Source organism: Lissotriton helveticus, chromosome 10, assembly GCF_964261635.1.
Source record: "Lissotriton helveticus chromosome 10, aLisHel1.1, whole genome shotgun sequence".
NCBI lineage: Eukaryota > Metazoa > Chordata > Amphibia > Caudata > Salamandridae > Lissotriton > Lissotriton helveticus.
Window position 1 is genome coordinate 933345839 of NC_136071.1, and position 19810 is coordinate 933365648.

The window sequence follows — 19810 nt, forward strand, 5'->3', positions numbered from 1 at the left end:
GGGTTCAAGCAAGGCATATTTCTGCATAGGGAGACAATGAAGATTTATGAGCTCTTCCGTGAAGAAAATCCAGCAGGAATAATGAGGACATATGCATATAACATATTTAATGTTAAGGTATGGTATCTTTAAAGCTCATTTAAAATATATTAGTTTAATTTATAGACACACACACACACTCCTCGAAGCTACGCTCCTGAAAATAAGACATTTAGTAAGGAAACGAGGTAAGTACACAGTGGTGATTGCCATTGTATAATAATTGTTACATGTGTATACATATGTGCGCCTACTTATATATATTTACAATTAAATATTAGCTGTGTGGTAAAAGCACCCCCATTGTAAAGAACCGTGATTTAAATAATCTCCCGATATGCTCCCGATGTAACTTCTTTCGATTTGACCACTGATGTTCGTCGCATTTAGCGGAATGTGATATTTCTACATTAACCGACAGCCACTGCACTTCAGCAGGCAGGCCAGTAGGTGGCAGCATAATCCAACCTTCAATTCTGTTTTCACCATGTTTGGTTCACTTCACTTTTCACAGAATTCCTATTAATACAAACTGTACACTCCTACTCGCGCCGTCAATGCAAGGAGTATACATTTTTGATTAATAAACTTATAGTTTTGTAACTCTTTATATTAATGTTTTGTCTTATCCTCTACAGTAAAATAATGCGTTGTCATATTTTGTTTTGACTGTGTGTGTACCCCTTTATGTGTTCTGTTCACTTTATCTGTGCTACAAAGTCAGAAGTTTATAGAATAAGGGGTAGATTCATCAACACAAATTGCGATCGCAATAGTTGCGAAACAGCTATTGCGATCGCAATTCCATGAACCGCAATTAATGAAAAGAAAAACAACCAAATTGCGAAATTGCAAAATAATTTTTGCAACATCGCAAATAAAATCGCAGAATCAAGGTGGAACCCTCTTTGCGATTCTGAAAATGCGATTTTCCAATGATTCTGTGATTTCATTAGCGAAATCAGAAAATAATCGCAAACCAAATGCATGAAAAATCGCAATTAGCGAAAAACCTCAAAATCGCTATTTGCGAGGCGCAATTTAAGGAGAACTCAAACCAGGTGGTAACCATAAAGTAAAAAAAAAAAAATCAAACTAGATACACGTGTGGGGCTGAACAAACACACTTAAGGAGACACAGTAGGAGCATGAGGACATTCACAATGCCAGGACTCTATGAGGAAAAACAGCCCAATTTACAACCGATGCCCAGGCTGCTGGCACATGACGCCTCTTAGTTCCCATTTTGACCAGTTACCAAATAAAGAGACGGGCGCTGGAAGCGGGAGTGCAAGAACAGAGTTTTATTTCTCATGAGGAGAGCCTGTCATTTCGGACATACGCACAATGTCTTCAAGAGGTGCTCTAACAAGTTTCTCTGAGGCTCCGTCTTTTATACACAGGTTTATGATGCACAAACATTCCTTATTGCAATAAAGAAACTTTGAAGTACGAAAAGGCATGTTTGGAATCCCAGCTTCAGGCCTATTCCCACACCAGTCGCTCGGATGTCGTTTCCCCTCCCAAATGTAACATGTGATTGTAATCTTGCAGCCGGACATTCCAACAGGACACAAGGGCAAGGGGGGGGGGGGGGGGTGGTCAGATATAAGGTTGGGCAAGCGATAAGATCGGGCACTCCGGTTGGTGTATCACGTATTGCTATGCGGGGCCAGGGGGAGTACATCCATGAGGCTTTGTTTTATGACTTGGGACCGGGTCGAGAGGCCAGGTGTAGCCGGGGGGGTCATCAGAAGAGGGGAAGGGTGTTCCTGGGAGGAATGCAGGGGGTGTCGGTCAGGCAGGGGTGTCACTTTTAGAGCGGGGTCGCGCAGAGGGAGAGGGTTTTATGGCCTATGCATGAGAGACCGGGGGCTGTCGGGGATGCTTGCGAGGCTGGGGAGTGAGGGGGAGAGAGAGACGCTGGCTATCGGGAGTGGGCAGAGAGGCCTTGGTGCCTGAAATGGCTGTCGTGTACGTGCGTGCATGGGCCTATTCTGGCGAGATGATGCGGGCAATGCTTCGCGGTATTCGTTCTGCTTACAGCTAGGGGTATGGTGAACACAAATGAACGCCGCTTATGTACATATACAATGTCATTTTCCACAGTCGCCGCTTTTTAACATAAGTTAGTTCATTTCCGTGTTTATCATAACTGATGGGGTGTACATATAGCCATGGGTGGTCAATGAAATAGCGCTTGTTAATACTGGCGGATTGCTTATAACTATGTGCAGTTGATGCGATAGACGAGGTGCAATACAGATGAATTTACATTTGTCGTGTTATGTACACATTATGGAACCATGTTCTGACTCTCTCTCCGGCGGTATCAATGTACAGTTAAAAGTGACCGATGAAACATTTTGAAAGCAGTACAAAGTGGTTGAGGGAGGGATTCAGTTCAATACAAGCAATTAGTCCGGGGGGGGGGTAGAAAGTCCAGAAAGGAGAGGGGGGGTCTTCGCCACAGTGTCTTTTTAGCAGCGAGCCATCACTGATAGGTTCTAGTAGTTCGTTTTCTTCCGTTGGCGCTGTTGAGCACCGGCGGTGGAGCTATAGGTCCAGCTCGGATCCATCCTTACACATCGCAGGGTGCGATCTGTCCTCTGCTGTTAGACCACAGTCCTGTTTCCTAACTAATCTTTTTAAGGGTGCCTCATGCTGGGCACCTGCATTTCTTTCTCCTTTCGTGGCAAACCCTATTCTACCTAAATGCTGTTCTTCTTCTCAGAGTCAAAATCCATGTGAAAGAAAGGGGGGGTTGTCGGATAATCGAGGGAAGAGAGGGCGGAGCGGGATCAGATCTTTGAGACAAACCAAGGGAGCAAAGGATAACGAGCAGGCAGGCCCATCAATCGGGCTCAAAGCGGCGGGGACTTCTGGCACGCGTGGGTCAGCAAGCAGAGGGCTTCAAGGCAGCCCTCCATCCTTTCATTTTCCGTGTTCGAGAGTGGTGCCTGGTCCCGCGTCTCGTTGCTCTGCGGCTCTACCTTTGGTCGAAGTCACATGTGCTTCATGATCTGCGGCTAGGCTGTGCGTCACGTCCGGCCCCTCTCCTCCGATGATTGTGTATCTTTGAAGGGGTACAAAACAAGCTTTAGAGAAGTGGCAGGAGAAGACATTTATACATTTCAATTCCGCCCCCAATCTTAAGTAGTTGGGGGGGTACGTTCATCGGTCACGATCAGAAGTGATCATTATGGAGTATGTATGCGGGCATTTCTACTGAGTTTGTACCAAGTCTATTTGGCGTTCATTCATGATGTATATGGAGAGAAGTCAGACTCCTATCAACTGCGTATTCCATCAAAATCGAAATCGGACCCTTCGGTAGAGACTCGTCTTTCTAACCCAAGCCCTGGCAGTCTTCTATCATCATGAGAGAGGGACAGAGGCTAAACATTCTTTTCTCGGGGAGCAAGGGTTAATCAGGGTCATCAGTTATACTTCGGTATATGGAGCTGGGGTCAATCGGGAGAAGCGGGGACGCTTTGGACATCCGTACTTGGGTGCAGAGAGGTGGGGCAATCTGGGCATTGGGGATTGTGTTTCTAACGAACTGAGAACAGAAGGCCATTGACATATAGTCCCCCGATAAAAAAGGGCCAGATTAGGGGACATCAGTCGTCTTACCTGTCCTTTCCTTCTTAGCCAATTCAAGTTCCATCATTTTACAGAAAGGAGAGGTAGTAATATGGCAAATTACAATTGTTTTATTTTCTGTCAATTTTGCCGAACACCTTTGTGTTAAAAAAAACCAATTAGGCTTGTGCCGGCGGGGCACAACATTACCACACAAGGGAAGAGGGAACAGGGGGACCCTCAGAGAGAGAGAGAGAGTCGTCCGCATTTTAAACGAACTATTCGGTACACGTCTGACATGGAGAGAGAGAAAGAGAGAGAGAGAAACGTGTACAATAATAGGCCATTTAATGCGCTCACAACACAGAACAGCAGGGGTCAAGTTATATAGAAACACAGACTGAGGGACGACGTAGATCCATACATTACGTACACATGAATTCAGGCGGGGGGGGGGGGTAGTACATGCATTATATACAAGAATCCAAGACAAAACATAGAACAGTACTTGGCCAAAAAGATTTCTTCCTGCATGCTGCTCATCCTTAGTATCCTACTTAATTCATCTGGCTGCCTTTGCTGGTGGCCTCGGTTGCAAATACTTACGCCTTTGTCAATTGTTCGGGAACTAACCTGGTTGGGCTAATACTCACGGTGGGATCTTCGAATCATTTTTAGCGAATGGGTATCCAGGCTGAGGCAACGGAGGGTGTCAGTCGGGAGAACAATGGGGCAGCTTTGAGTTTCATGTCTATGAGGGTGCAAGAAGGAGGTGGTAAATCTTAAACATTTGACAATTTTCCTAGTCTTCCAGGAGGAGGGCACTGGGGCAAACCTCACCCCGGAACATTCCTGAACTTTTCCCTATTTAGTCACCGTATGAATTTACTCATGGGTGCACGTCATTCTTGGTTGCATTATTTGGGGTGCCGGTTGGAGTCATATTTCATCATACTGCAATAACCCGTCAAGTTTCTGCTTCAGGCCACCCTCCCAGTCGCTGGGTTCGGAGAGAGAGAGAGAGACAGTCGTTTCTAAGTAAGGGAGTGCTATATCTTTGTTTGTTCGTCGTGTATAGGCACCATGTTCAGACCCCTTTTCCCCATTCCATCGGCCGTTCGATCATCACTTAAGTCATACATAAAACATTTATCTTATCAATCCAAGCGTGTGCAACGCATATTCAGTCGAGCTATACACATCAGGGCATACACGCGTGCATTCATATCACACAAATTCGTCACGTTCTCAGGGGCAGTCCCCATAGACAATATACAATTTTTCCGTGCGGAACCATGGCGTGTTGCTTAGGTTTTCTCCATACTTTGGTCGACGTCCCGATGTATCCTGTAGAAAGAAGGGAAAAAGAAGGGGTGGGGGGGCAGCGTTTTAAAACATATCAGCGCGCATAAACCCGAAAATGCCTTTACTTACCACATACTCGACCTATCTCCGCGGGATGCAATCCCTTTCATCTCGGCGTTTAAGCCCAGAGGGACCGGTAGTGCGGGAGAGATAATCTTCGATGGACTGTGTATTGCATAGATCGCCCAAGGGTGGTATTACGGATCGTGTGTAGGGAAGGGTCAAAGCAGATTGCAGTCAGTGTAGAGTGGGGGGTGAACTCGTGCTCTCCTTCGAGGAGGAGGGATGGTCCACAGTGGTACAGAGTCGTTTTTGTTCCCTAGGCACGGAGACTAGAGGGGCTAGGCGGCATTCCTTCGGAGTGACTATGGGGCTTCTGAAACAACTTCCCTGATACATGTGGCACATAAGGTAAAGGCTAAATACCGGGACCTTTATCGATTGCTTTATGTTGCACAAAAATAAAAATATATATTAAAAAAACATATACACAACAAACCTGGACCATTCACATTTGCGATATTTCTGTGTACTCTGCTTTTTAACCTTCAAGTAATCGAGTGGCTTTATTTCACCTGTATTTTACTTATATCGGAAACAGTGGCCATTTATTCGAAACTTACCAATTTAAGCGCTACAACTAAGTTTGCTTTTCACAAAACCTTTATTTAAAAATGTTGGCGCACAAATACGGGTCTACAACCACGTGGGCCAGCCACGGAGCAGACTGGAACTGTACATGAGGGGATATTTATTTGAACGGAGTCAGTGACCGTTGATTTCATAAAGGTGCGACAAGTGCAATAAAATCATATCGAAAATTCATTGTGGGTAAGTACCATAAGTGTCGAAAATTCGAACTTTCAATAATACCGTAATCAATGACGCGTCAGGACTTAATATCAATTCATTGTCCAAGTGTTCAATCAGTACCCATCCCCTCCCTCCACGTGCTTCAAAAAAAACTGCATTCATATCTCATGATATCAAGGCTGAGCAACCGGAACACAACAGGGAGTTGCGAGTTTCATTTGTACCGGCGCCATTTTGGGTGAGGTCAGGCAGGTCCAAGTATAGTCAAAATGTCTCCACCAACTCGTGGTTGGACCAGAGCCTCCTTCGGCAGTCCAAAAGTTTCGTTAAAGGGCACAGAAGGGGCCGCCGATAAGAACCATCAGTCAAAGGGGGGAGGGAGGCAACAATCTTTCCTACCGGGTCATACTGGTGTTCCACCGGAACTGATCAAATTGGTAGTCGGCAGGATTTCGGTCATTCAAACTGAGGCTGGCGCCAGCATGAGAGCGCCAACGTCTCGTGGCTACGTCTTGGTCGTTCCGTGGGCAATCATGGCAGTCATTCTCCATCGGGGGCCCGCGGGTGTCGGGGGCCCCTGCGGCTCTCATAGAATCTTCAAAGCTGAGGAGAACGTCTCTGGACGGGGGGGTTCATTTTCTAGCTGGCAGGCGATCTGGCCATTTTTTTTGCACGCCGGGTCCAATCTTGCAGAGTCGACCGCCATTTTACGAGTTCTGCAGCAACTGGCAGTCGTTGGATCGCAAGGGCAGATGGACTCCAGCCTGTTGGCGTGGTGTTGCACCACAAGAGTGGACGAACCCTTGTCGGGTGAGTGGAGCGTTGGGGGTGCAGCTGAGGGGCCTCCACCTGGGGAGGTAGGAGAGGCTCGTCTGCGCCGCCTCTCCCTCCCAGTGCACCCCACGCCGTCTCCCGGCGCTGACTTTCGTGATGGCCGGACCAGGCGATGAAAGAGGTGGGGGGGGTCGGAGGCATAAGCAAGACATCCCCCCCGTGGCCTGCAAGGCGCTAGAAGAAGAGGATGGGAAGACCAGTACATCCCGGGCCATCCACCCCTTCTCCTCTCCGGCCGATGGCGGCCAGCCGGGCCCCGCCCTGCACGTGTCGAGGCCTCGTCTTCCGGAAGGGCGTGACCGTGGACCTGTTGCACTTCGGGAGCTTCCGGAATGGGGGTAGGTATCTGCTGACTTGTATCTGTCTTATGTTACCGTTATTGGGCGTGGCGGGCGGTGGGACAGACATGTTGGGAGCAGTAAGGGGTGGCGGAGCCTAGCTACCTCGTGGTTGCCGTGATGTCAAGCTTGGCTTCTCTCACCACTTTCATGTTTCTTATTGCGGGCTATTTCTAACGTTTCTTATTTCTAGGGAAATCAAAAAAAAACTCATCAGTGGCCTACTGATTTTGCTCGATTTCTTTTTCCTTCCTTTTCTAGTGTGCTTTTTGCGCTAAAGTTTCTGTTAACAGGATACGGTGATTACTTCATATTTTACATATGTCCTTTTTATTAGGGGCGCCCTCCGGTTGAGCCAGATGGTCTACCTCTAATAAATGGTCCGGGTGGAACTAGTTTACCAATCAGTGGGGAGTAGATAGGCATGTCATATTACATGGGGGGACAAAGGTCCGCATTACCTACCCTTCACTACTTGCAAAGACCAGACAGAATATTTCTATTCCACGTTATTTGCAAACAGAGAATACCTCAAAAGAACTATTCCTTGAACAATAAATGTCCAGACAATCAATCAATCAGTGGGGAGAAAAACAGGCATGACGGATTACAACGGGGGACAAAAGTCCGCATTACCTATCCTTCGCTATCTGCAAAGGGAGACAGAATATTCCTATTCTTCCCCGTTTGTAGACAGCGAATGTCTCAAAGAGCAACAGAGCAACCAATCAATCAGTGGGGAGAAAAATAGGCATGACGGATTACAACGGGGACAAAAGTCTGCATTACCTATCCTTCACTATCTGCAAAGGGAGACAGAATATTCCTATTCTTCCCCGTTTGTAGACAGCGAATGTCTCAAAGAGCAACAGAGCAACCAATCAATCAGTGGGGAGAAAAATAGGCATGACGGATTACAACGGGGACAAAAGTCTGCATTACCTATCCTTCACTATTTGCAAAGAGAGAGGAATGTTCCTATTCGTCGCTGTTTGCAAACAGAGAATGTCTCAAAGAGTACCAATGCTTCAAGTAGCAACCAAGGCTAAATGAACCAATCAATGAACAATACCAGTATTTAATTACCGATTCCAATATAAACAATCAATCAGACGTAAAGACGTCCTACTTAACCTTACCCGGACCGGACCGTGTGGACAGTTCTTCGCCTTCCCTTTCCAGCGCCCGATCGTTCTCTTACTCCATGTTTTTACCGCAGCATTCCTGTGGGATCCCAGTCAGGACAGTAGGTCACTTGAGAGAGGTCCGTTCGGAATCGGTGAAGTTCATTCGATCGGCAGCCGGACGAGGGCCCTCTCAAGGCAGGTATACTCCAATCGTTCAGATGTTCACCCCATCGTCTGGACCTCTCTTACCGGACCTTATGTCGCTGATGGGCCCCGTGTTGGGACGCCAATTGAGGAAAAACAGCCCAATTTACAACCGATGCCCAGGCTGCTGGCACACGACGCCTCTTAGTTCCCATTTTGACCAGTTACCAAATAAAGAGACGGGCGCTGAAAGCGGGAGTGCAAGAACAGAGTTTTATTTCTCATGAGGAGAGCCTGTCATTTCGGACATACGCACAATGTCTTCAAGAGGTGCTCTAACAAGTTTCTCTGAGGCTCCGTCTTTTATACACAGGTTATGATGCACAAACATTCCTTATTGCAATAAAGAAACTTTGAAGTACGAAAAGGCATGTTTGGAATCCCAGCTTCAGGCCTATTCCCACACCAGTCGCTCGGATGTCGTTTCCCCTCCCAAATGTAACATGTGATTGTAATCTTGCAGCCGGACATTCCAACAGGACACGAGGACACGAGGGCAAGAGGGGGGGCGGGGAGGGTGGTCAGATCTAAGGTTGGGCAAGCGATAAGATCGGGCACTCCGGTTGGTGTATCACGTATTGCTATGCGGGGCCAGGGGGAGTACATCCATGAGGCTTTGTTTTATGACTTGGGAACGGGTCGAGAGGCCAGGTGTAGCCGGGGGGGGGTCATCAGAAGAGGGGAAGGGTGTTCCTGGGAGGAATGCAGGGGGTGTCGGTCAGGCAGGGGTGTCACTTTTAGAGCGGGGTCGCGCAGAGGGAGAGGGTTTTATGGCCTATGCATGAGAGACCGGGGGCTGTCGGGGATGCTTGCGAGGCTGGGGAATGAGGGGGAGAGAGAGACGCTGGCTATCGGGAGTGGGCAGAGAGGCCTTGGTGCCTGAAATTGCTGTTGTGTACGTGCGTGCATGGGCCTATTCTGGCGAGATGATGCGGGCAATGCTTCGCGGTATTCGTTCTGCTTACAGCTAGGGGTATGGTGAACACAAATGAACGCCGCTTATGTACATATACAATGTCATTTTCCACATCTACATGGTGGTAAGGCGGCGAAGGCTCCAGGCTGCAGCCAGGAACAGACACAGGATCCAGGAGCGAATTTTCCGGCAGCGGATCACACTCCTGGGCCAGACTGAGGAGGAAATCTAGTCCAAGTACAGGCTGAATGGTTCAATGATTACCAAGCTCATCTGGGACCTTGACCCCCTGATGTAGCACCCATCAAGGAGGACCAATGCAGTGCCCACCCATGTCCAGGTCTTGTGCTGCCTGCACCTCCTGGCCTCCGGAAGCTTCCAGGGGATAGTTACAGTTGCAGGGGGGATGTCCCAGAGCACACTGTCCCGCTGCCTAAGGAGTTTCCTGGACGCCATGCTGACCCGGATACACCATTACATTACATTCCCAACCACCCAACAGGACTTGAATCAAACAAAGCTACAATTTTTACAACATTGCGCAATTCCCCCATGTAATTGGATGCATTGACTGTACCCACATCCACATCTGCCCACCCGCTGAGACAGAATACATGTACCGGAACCGCAAATCTTACCACTCACTGAACATCCAGATGGTCTGCAACGCAAAGACAATCGTCACCGACATAGTGGCACAATACCCAGGGAGCACGCATGATTCCTTCATATTCCGGCACAGGGGCATGCACACACGCCTGGCCAGGGGAGACTTTGGCGAAGGACACCTCCTAGGTAAGTACACATGCCCACAAACAGTACATCGAGACCATGTAGCTGCGCATAACAGGCACTGACTCTCTGCTCCTTTCATTCAGGTGACAGCGCCTACGGCCTCCGTGAGTACCTCCTCACCCCATACCTCAACCCTGCCAGACCACAGCAACGGCGTTACAATGCCGCACACATTCGCACTAGAAATTGTATTGAGAGGACATTTGGGCTTTTAAAGAGCCGATTCCGCATCCTACATAAGACTGGTGGGGCCCTCAAACACCAGCCTGAGGTCTGCTGCCGCATCGTGGCCGTGTGTGCAATACTCCACAATATTGCTACCAAGCGGAGGATACCTGTGGAGATCTTTGGCAGTGAGTCGGAAGGGGACAACCGCCCACCTGCACATGTGCATCATGCACGCGGGGAGAATCCTGCAGAAGCACACAGGCACCGCAACCAAATCACAATGAACTGATTATAGTGTACCCATACCCCTCACACAACACTGCACTCATGCATGACAAATGTAATAATGACATGAGTCGGATTTACCTGTGACATAAATTGTTATTGTTGTTTGCACAATAATGTGTCTTTACATTTTTTATTTCTAAATACATAACCTTATTTCCTCATACAGCCCCATGATAGAGAAGCAGGCATGCTTGTCTTATCAGCATGGCCCTGCTGCTAGAGTTCATAGAGTCAATGGCGCCTCCGGCCGGACGCACCCAGTCGCCTCTCCACGTCCTCCACGCCACTATTGGCCCATGATACCACCGACATCATCCCCCCCACTTGCTTGGCCATGGCCAGACACCTGCAGACTGTGGACAGCTTTTGTGACTTGTTCCAAGGCCCTGGCGACGTCCTGGCAGCATTGTACCATCTGAATTTCCATCGCAAGAGAGCGGCGCGAAAGTTGGGAGGTGGCATTATCAATCAGATGGTTGGGTCTTGTGTATGCTGACAGGTGGGTCAGCAGCTGGCGGTGGCAGCGGCGGGTGATGTCCTGCTGGGACACCAGGATCTGGCTGTTCTCCCTGAAAGATGCGGTCATGACCTGCATGCTTTCCGTGAGCTGGCTCACTTTTCGCGCTGCCTTATTGAGCTGCAGGTGGATGGCTGCCAAGTGTCGTGCCTGCTTCTGGTGGACAGCAAGCATCCGGCGTTCTATGGCCAGCCCAGGATCTCGGCCATGTTCCCGCCTGCCAGCGCGTGGTGACACGTTGCGCTGCTGCCTCATCAGTCCGCTGGACTGAGATCGCACAGTGGCTGTGCGCCGTGTCTGCCTCCTGGGTGGTGGTGTGGCCTGTACCACTGCCATGGGTGTCACATGGGGTGCTTGCTGTGCTCCTGTGGCTGCAGGGGTGGCCCCGTCCAGATGGGGAGGTGGTGGTACTGCTGCTGATGGTTGTGAGGGTCCAGTTCGTGGGGCAGGATGGCCCTCTTCCTCGGTGTCCTCAGGGTTCTCCTCAATGTGGAGTGCCTCGCTGTCTGTGCTGGGTTGTTCTGACGCACCTGTGATGTAAATGGGTGCATGATTAATGATATGTATCTTGCACATGGGATGTTGCAACATGCATGCAGGCTTGCATTCCCTGACTGGCTTTAGGGATATCTTTCACTTGACAGGTCTGGCTGTGTGTGGCTATCCGGGAATTATTGTCACACTACAGGTCCCACAATGCAATAGGGCATTTCAGGTGTGCATGGCCTGCATTACTGGGGTTATCAAATGGCGAGCTCTGGAGTCATGGGCATTGTTAGGGGACGGGGTCGCAGTTGCATGGCACTTACCTTGGGATTGTTGGGTGGGTCGGGAGGTGTCCAGCCGGGTGACCCTCACACAGGCTGCAGGATTGAGGGTGTCCTCCACCAGGTCTTCGAGTGGAGTTTTGGGTGCAACTGTGGGGTCTCCTCCGGTGGCATGTTGCTCCCCCAGCCTCTCAGCAATGCGTTCTTTGGCACGACCTCTGAGGTCGTACCACCTCTTTTTGAGCTCATCAATGGAGAGCTGGGTCACTCCAACTGAGTTCACCTTTGAGCGAATGCGCAGCCAAATGCGCCTCTTGTCGGCCTCAGGCACCCTCCGTGACTCCTTGTCAAACAGCCTGTCATGGTCCTTCGATACTCCCTCGATGAGGAACTACAATTCCTGTTCAGAGAATTTTATTTTTCTCTTTCTGCCTGGTGCACTGCTTCCTGCTGCTTCCTGGGACATTTTATTTTGTTGTTTGTGTCCTGTTGTGGTGCTGCAGGATGTGTCTTGTGGAGCTCTGGGCTGTGCTTCTTCCACTCTCAGGCTCTGTGTTCTGAATGGGCGAGGGAACTGCCTACTTCCTGGTTGTGATGTCATCATTGTGCTTGAAATGCGACTTCCCGTTTTTGCAATTTTCACAAGGAAAACGGGCGATTATGCGATTTTGCGAAAATCGCAATCGGCAATTGCGGCCGATTGTGATTCGCTTTTTTTTGTCACTTTTCTTGATGCATCCCATTCTGCGAATTCTAAATTGCGATTCGGTATTTTTCGCAATTTAAAATTCGCAGAATATGGGCTTGATGCATCTGGGGGTATAAGCCCACAGATTGCAGCTGTTTTCAGAAATTGATTGCTTGACTTGGCCCTTTTTGCAGGGTCATCCCAGAACTTTTTGCCTTTCTCCTATATTTTTTCTGACCTATTGTTGATGGTTTTATGACTCTGGTCATTGCCAAAGTGCATATGCTCTTTATTGTAAATTGTTGTAATGGATTAGTGACTCCATGATTGGCTATTTGATTTACTTGTCAGACCCTATTACAGTGCACCATGTGTGCCCAGGGCCTGTAAATCAAATGCTGCTGGTGGGCTTGCAGCACTGGTTGTTCCACCCACTGAAGCAGCTTGTAAAACAGTGGCGCGCCCGCTGCAGTGCCGTCATTTGAATCCTCAGCGAGGAAAACAACTGTCCCGCTGACCTATGCACCACCCAAGATGGCGATCTGGCTCCGATCGTCCTATGCGAGGTGCCCCCTATCCCTCCGTTCCGCCACCACAGAGCCCTTACAGCCCTCCCCACCGCGGCCTGGAAACGGCAGCCGAGGGTACAAGCTAAGGTAAGATCAGAGCAGTGCAAAAAGCGCAAGTTAAAACAGATTGCGATGTTTTGCTATAGCAGGCTAAAGAGAGGTACAGTTAAATTAGCAGGATAAAACAGTGACTGGCTCCCGTCTCAAGCCTCAGGAGTACAATGTTACGTTATAGCAGGCTAAAAATGTAGCACAAATTGTTGGCAAAATTAAAAACAGTGACTGGCTCCCGGCTCCCGCCTCTGTTACGATTATGAAACCAAGGGGTAATTAATTACCCCCCTGAATGTGACATTAACATTCTTCAATTGGTGATGGTATAGGCTCCTTATAAGCCCCACTGCAATTCCACTGGTGAAGGCTATTACCGACTCCACTGGAATTACAAAGTTCACTGTGAACTCTGTGGCTTTCACTGACTGCAGATAACCGCCCCAGGTGCAATTCTGAGGGGTATATGAGTCATTATAGGGGAGCGGGGATTAGCCAGAATTGTTTCCAAGGTATCCATAACTTGGGCGGGGGGGAGGAGTTACCGGTCGAGTTATTGGGGAAATTAGAAATGAGGATTCGAGTTAACCATTCGAGTATTTTTTTTAAAACACTTTAATACACACACCATTACGGAAATGAAAAGGCAACAACTCTTCTGTCCTTGAGATCAAAATTGTAAGTCATTTAGGTTTATAATTTTCTCAGGTTTCTTAAATTATGTTTTTATTTATTTTTATTTTATTTATTAATAAAGCGCCCGAATCACCCCATCAGGGTATCTCCGCGCTGAGACTGCCATAATTGACCAAGGAGGGACAATCAAAACAGTGTAGTTTTCAGCAACTTTCTGAATGCCGGGTAGTCCGTACATTGATGCAAGTGGATGGGGAGTTGATTCCAGTAGCGTGGAATGGTAAAAGGCTTTGCCACCTAAACGGGTATTTTTAAGCAAGGGGCTTGGAGCAGTGCTTTAGCTCCAGAACGAAGGGGCCTAGACGGCAAATAACTGATTAATTTTTTGTTTAGATAGCTGGGGCCTAAGTTGTTTATCGATTTTATAAGCAATACAACAGATCTTAAATGTGATCTGACCAGTGCAGTTTTTGAAGAGGAAGAGATGCAGTTCTAGGGGGGGTGGGCATTGGTCACCAGGCGGGCCGCAGTGTTCTAGACTGCCTACAATTTACTTTTGGAGCTTTCATTAGCTGAAATCTGCAGAGCGTTGCAATAATCCCGACGGCTTTGTACTAATGCCTGGATCAAGGTTTTCTGTGTGGAGAGTGGTAAGAAAGGGAGGACTCTTCTGAGTAGACTAAGGCTGTGGAAGCATGCTCCAGTGGTGGAGGTGGCACCCCAATGTGAGTTTGTGGTCTAATCGAACACCAATGTTTTTCACCACCTGTTTCGGACATGGGGCAGAACCTAGTTCCTCTGGCCACCAGCTAGGGGACCACTTTACCGTTGCTTCACCAAACAGCATAATCTGACTTTGCTGCATTGAGCTGAAGAAAATTGTCTTTCATCTATTCCGCGATTACTTTCATACCCTCTGAATAGGTGGTCTGGATTTTGGAATTGGTTTTGTCGAAGGAGGGTAGAAGTTGGTTGTCATCAGCGTAGGATATAGGAATGAATCCCAAATTCCTCAGTAGTCTCGCCAGGGGTGTAAGATACATGTTAAATAGAGTAGGGCTCAAACATGAGCCCTGTGGTAGTCCCTTCGTCACCCTGATGGTCTGTGAGCGAAAGGGACCCAGGTCAATTGTCTGAGTTCGGTCAAACAGAAAGTTAGCCATCCACTTCAAGGCAATCTCTTTAAGGCCTATGTCTCCCAGTCTCCTAAGTAGAGTCTGGTGGGAGAAGGTATTGAATGCTGCGGATAGATCAAGCAGCACCAAAAGTACCGCTTGACCATTATCCAACAGCAATCTGATGTTATCGGTGACTGCCACCAACGCAGACTCTGTACTATATCTGGGTCGGAATCCAGATTGAGAAGAGTCCAAGCAGTTCGAGGATTCAACGAATTCGGACAAGTGCTTGTTGATGTGCTTTTCCAAGAGTTTGCTTTCTAAGGAAAGTAAAGAGATGGGGCAGTAATTGGTTACATCTTCCATGGGGACTTTAGTGTTTTTCCTAATTGGAAGAATATGTGCGGCTTTTCATTCTAATGGGAGGATGCCTTCCTTCATGGAGCTGTTTAGGATAGAGCGGAGGGGGCCGGCTAGTTGTTTAGATAGTATGGAGGCCGTTTTAGCAGGAATGGGGACCCTGATTTGACAATTTTTAATAGAGCTTCGGTCTCCTCCGTTGTGAGTACCGGGAAATTCTCCAAAGTTAGAGCATTGGGAATAGCCGATGGGAGGTCGATCATAGGGCGTATCTGAGAACCCTTAGCCGAGGTGATTTTATTGTACATCATATCAATTTTCCGGGTTAGATGGCTTGCTATATTGTCACACAAGGTTTGAGATGGGGCAGCTTCAATATCGCAGGCCTTGGGGTTGGTGAATGTTTTTAAAATCTGGTAAAGAGTTCTCGGAGTATTCCCTGCGTGTTGAAGTTGTGATGCGATGTGCGTTTTGCTAGCGTTTTTCAGTTTTGTGGTACTCTGTTAGCGCATACTTGAATCTTTTTTTATCTTGTGTGTCATGTGAGCGGCTACAGTGATGTTCAAGTTTTTTACACTGACTTTTTTTTCAAGCCGAATGGAGGTAGAGTACCATGCCGTCTGATGGCGTTTGGTGGTAGTGGGGCACTGTTTCAGGGGAACTAAGCGATCCATAGTGAATAGCAAGCTGGTATTGAAGACACTATCGGATTCAGAGATTTGTGGTGGAATAAAAGCAGCTTGGAACTGTGAGGACGTAAGTTTATGCCATTGTCTATAACTTCTTTTTTAGAATATGGTTTGGGGACAGTCTGTTCCTTGGAACAGTTAATTCGGAACTCGATCACTGAATGATCTGGCCATGTCAAGGGGCAAGTTATCCCGTCAGAAATGTTGGGGGAGTTGGTTAGAATTATATCTAGCATGTGTCCTGCCTGATGAGTAGGCTCATCATTTATTTTTGTTAGGTTGAGTGTGGACAGGTCTGTCAGAAGTATGGCCGACTCTAGCAGGGGTGTGGAATTTATTAAAATATCTACTTGTACATGGGGCAGGATGCTTCATAAATCTACTTGTCCCTTAACAAAATCCACTTGTCCCTTTGGTGCCATGTTGTGCGGCGACAAAACATGGCAGCAATCTCATTATATAAGAGCTCCTATATAGCCTCTCTGATTATGCCAGGGCTCATACCATAGAAGTGTTTGAATATTAGCAATCCCTTTATGTTGCTACGTTTCCGCAGATCTACATACTGGGACTGAAGGTAGTGGTAAACAATAGTTCCAGGGTTGGAATGTCCTTTGGAGTCTATGCAAACCTACTAACTTGCATGTTTTAAGGGTTTTCAACAACTCTTCTCTAATCTTTTCCAATACTAAGAAATGTTGGAAATTTATGGCAGATGTAAACCGTCTTCCAGAGTTGGGAAAAAAGTGGTTGGAGGGAAAATAAACTTGCAAACACTCAGGTGTTCGCATGAGCAAACCTACACATGCATATTTTCTCATGTTAAAATGCAGTTCACAAATATTTTCTAGGAGTACTATTTCTTGCCCTACTGCTGTAAATCGTTGTGAATTCACGAAAGCCATTTAGCTGCCCTAAATGCAAGGACATATACCAAGGGTGCGTGCACTTTTGAGACTTTCTTTAATAATTGGGCCCCTAATTTGGTCTGGCGTTAACAATGACCTTTTTGTGTTTATTGAAATTTTCTCTCTGTATCGATTGGCTTCACGGTGAGTGACAGCATTCTGCTCTTCCACGAGAAGCATATCAGCACACAAAGTAGTTTTGTTCAGTGCCAGTAACTAATGTGGCAGTGTGTGCTTTTTTGAGACCAACATTTTTTTTTGCTTTTGCCAATGTTGGTTATATTGGTGAGGGTCCGGCAGCTCTCACATCAATAAGGTTTTACAAAAACCATGTCAAAACAAGTCACGCATTGCCAAAACTAAAAAGCTGACTACCATTTCAGACCTACTGGTTTTGTCAATGCTTGTTTATTTTTGTTTCCCAAAATCTTATTGAAACACGTTACACTGATTTTCTAATATGAATATTTTGGGGAAATACTAGCATGCATCAACACATTTTATAAAATGATGCTGAAAAGAAATGGTAACTGAAATTTTACAGTAGTTTAGCAAAAAAAAAATGTCCTACTTTCATTGTTTAGAACATTATATATTGAAAGCAAAGAATCATTAATCTTGCTTTCAAGCTTCTGCGAATATTTGCATCTAAACAGAGAGCATTCTGGGAGCATTATGCATAGACTATATTGCTTAACTTTGAAACCGTGTGTCCACATTTTTATACTGGAACCACTGTCAGTAGTGCAGTCAGAACTTACATTTACTGAGAGCGCTCAGCCTAATAATAAAGGCTCTCAATGAATGAACCATAATTACAATTGTGAACAGCATTAACATATGCACACAAATATTAACTTAACTGCAGGCAGTGCCCTTCCCTGCTCCTTAATGTGGTACTGCAAACTGGCAACCAAAGGGTTTGCGCTGCAGGGGATTGGGCCTGCTTGTCCCAAGGACAAAATGCACATTAAAACGTGTTGCCCTTGACCCTAAACAATATGTCCTGGGCATCGGGCTATAGGAATTCCACATCTCTGCTCTAGGTTATCACGGTTTTTGCTATGCACGTTAAAATCAGCAAGAAGTAAAAAATTCCTGGCTGAGATAGCATGTGGGGAGATGAGTTTCATGAGTTGTGAAGTTAGAGAGTGGTCCCGGGGGCCGATATATTAAAGCTCCTTTCCAGCTAAGTCGTGTGTGTAAATCAATTCTGAAAACTAAAATCTCCAGCAGGTCATTGCAAGTTTGGTCTAAGATGGAAATGTTAATGGGTTCCCTGTAGACGATGGCTATTCCTCCCCCCGCCCAATGCGGTTTGTCAATTTGTTTATGTGATAACCATCGGGAAGTGCCACAGCAATTGCAGGGTTAGAGCAAGGTTTAGTCCAGGTTTCTGTCAGGAACCCTATATAAGGGCGCGTGGAGGAAAGCAGGTCCCATATATTAACTGCATGTTTGGGCAAAGACCTAACATTAGCCAAAAAACAGTTCCAGCCTTCGCTGCTGTAAGTCATGAGAGAGCACTTTTATCACTGGTACAGTGGGGTGTATTTATTCCCTGATCAGTAATAATAGTATCACTCTGTGGCTGTGCTAATTTTATACTTTGGAATTTACAGGATTTACATGAGAATGGACCTACTGCTTCTGCGGATATAGTGCATGCCTTGTTTGCTATCTGTTTAGCGGCATAGTCTTTTTTAATCTTCACCAACTCCTTGTTAGTGTAGGTGCGGAAAGCATTCGTCCCCTTTGTTAGCTTTGAGTCCAAACCGGCAGGGGTTCCTGCTCCTGGCAACGTCCAGGCGCAGACGGGCTGGCCTTAGGCACGCCTTCAGCGCGCGTCCGCTGCGCGTTGGGCCAGGCATCGGTTTAAGTAGAGAGGTATGCAGATAGACTGCTAACCTGACTTCTGGTATCAGGCGGAAGTGCTCGTAAGTCACTTCCGGTAGGTTGCACCTCCATCCACACAAACGGAACAATCCGCGTTGGACCGGGGAGTGACACAGTTTTGCAGTGCAACAGGTGAGCTAAAAATTAGGTTAGGCAATACTAATGTTCAAATCAAAATGAAAATATTACGACTTACAAACAGGCAAGAAAGAGATCTTAAAACACATAAGCCCTTTCCCAAGCGCTCTACAGCTGCCGTATTTAGCGTGCTGAGCTTAATGATTTAAAAGCGGTAAAACAGTGAAAGAGTAAAAGGAGCCCTTTACCAGGCGCTCCACGAGTTGGGTGAGAGAAACTGCAGTTCAAGTCACCTTGGTAGCCTTAAGCGCATATCGTAAATTAATTTTCAATGTATTCAAACAATTTCTTGATTAAACAGGTAATTAATGTCAATATATCTATATTCCCTTTAGTGGCACCTCTCGATGTTGTAAAGATTCGCTTGCAAGCACAGACCAAGCCATTTACCAAAGGTAAGACTTACTTTTTGTTTTCCTCTTGGAAGCAAAGTACTCCATTTACATTTTCCTGCTGAAGATGAACGAGTTACAGCTGCTGCATCTGTGTCCAAACATTGGAATTGTCTAGTGATAGACAACAGTACTTCATTTAATGTTTAGCTACAGCACTTAGAGGAGTGAGTCTCCCTCCAAGACGGGGTGAAATGCATGGCTGCTCCTGTTGAAAGTCTGCAATTAAATATAATGGGGTGACCCAGTGACCCTCAGAACCTGGGTTCTAAAGTTTAGACAAAAAACAATGGTTCTGTCGGATGTACGAAACAATTTCTTTAAGTTGTAAATCCAAATATTCTTTACGCATTTCACAATAGAAATTCAAAATGCAAGAACACACAGCACAATTCTTACTTTAAAAGATTTTTCTTGTTATAGATATCTTGCATGTATCAAACAATTCGAAAATGGCTGTCCAAGACAGAAGTGACATAGAATCGCATACAGGGTGAAATGCTTTTAAGTGACTAGAAGTGACAAGTGATGACCGTGCTATACAAGGAAAGGTGGGATGACATATTCACATATAAAACATAGATTTTCATCAGTTCATTTTTTAACTCA

The 19810-nt window shown here is 46.7% G+C and overlaps 1 protein-coding gene across 2 annotated transcripts in view; it reads left to right on the top strand.

The window, feature by feature from the left end:
• SLC25A40 (solute carrier family 25 member 40) overlaps positions 1-19810 on the top strand; it is a 389459-nt gene that overhangs the window by 81228 nt on the left and 288421 nt on the right. For both annotated transcript variants that reach the window (XM_078663592.1, XM_078663593.1), the window contains exon 3: positions 19145-19204. In XM_078663592.1, coding sequence (XP_078519718.1) covers positions 19145-19204 — 60 coding nt within the window. The remainder of the gene's footprint in view (positions 1-19144; positions 19205-19810) is intronic.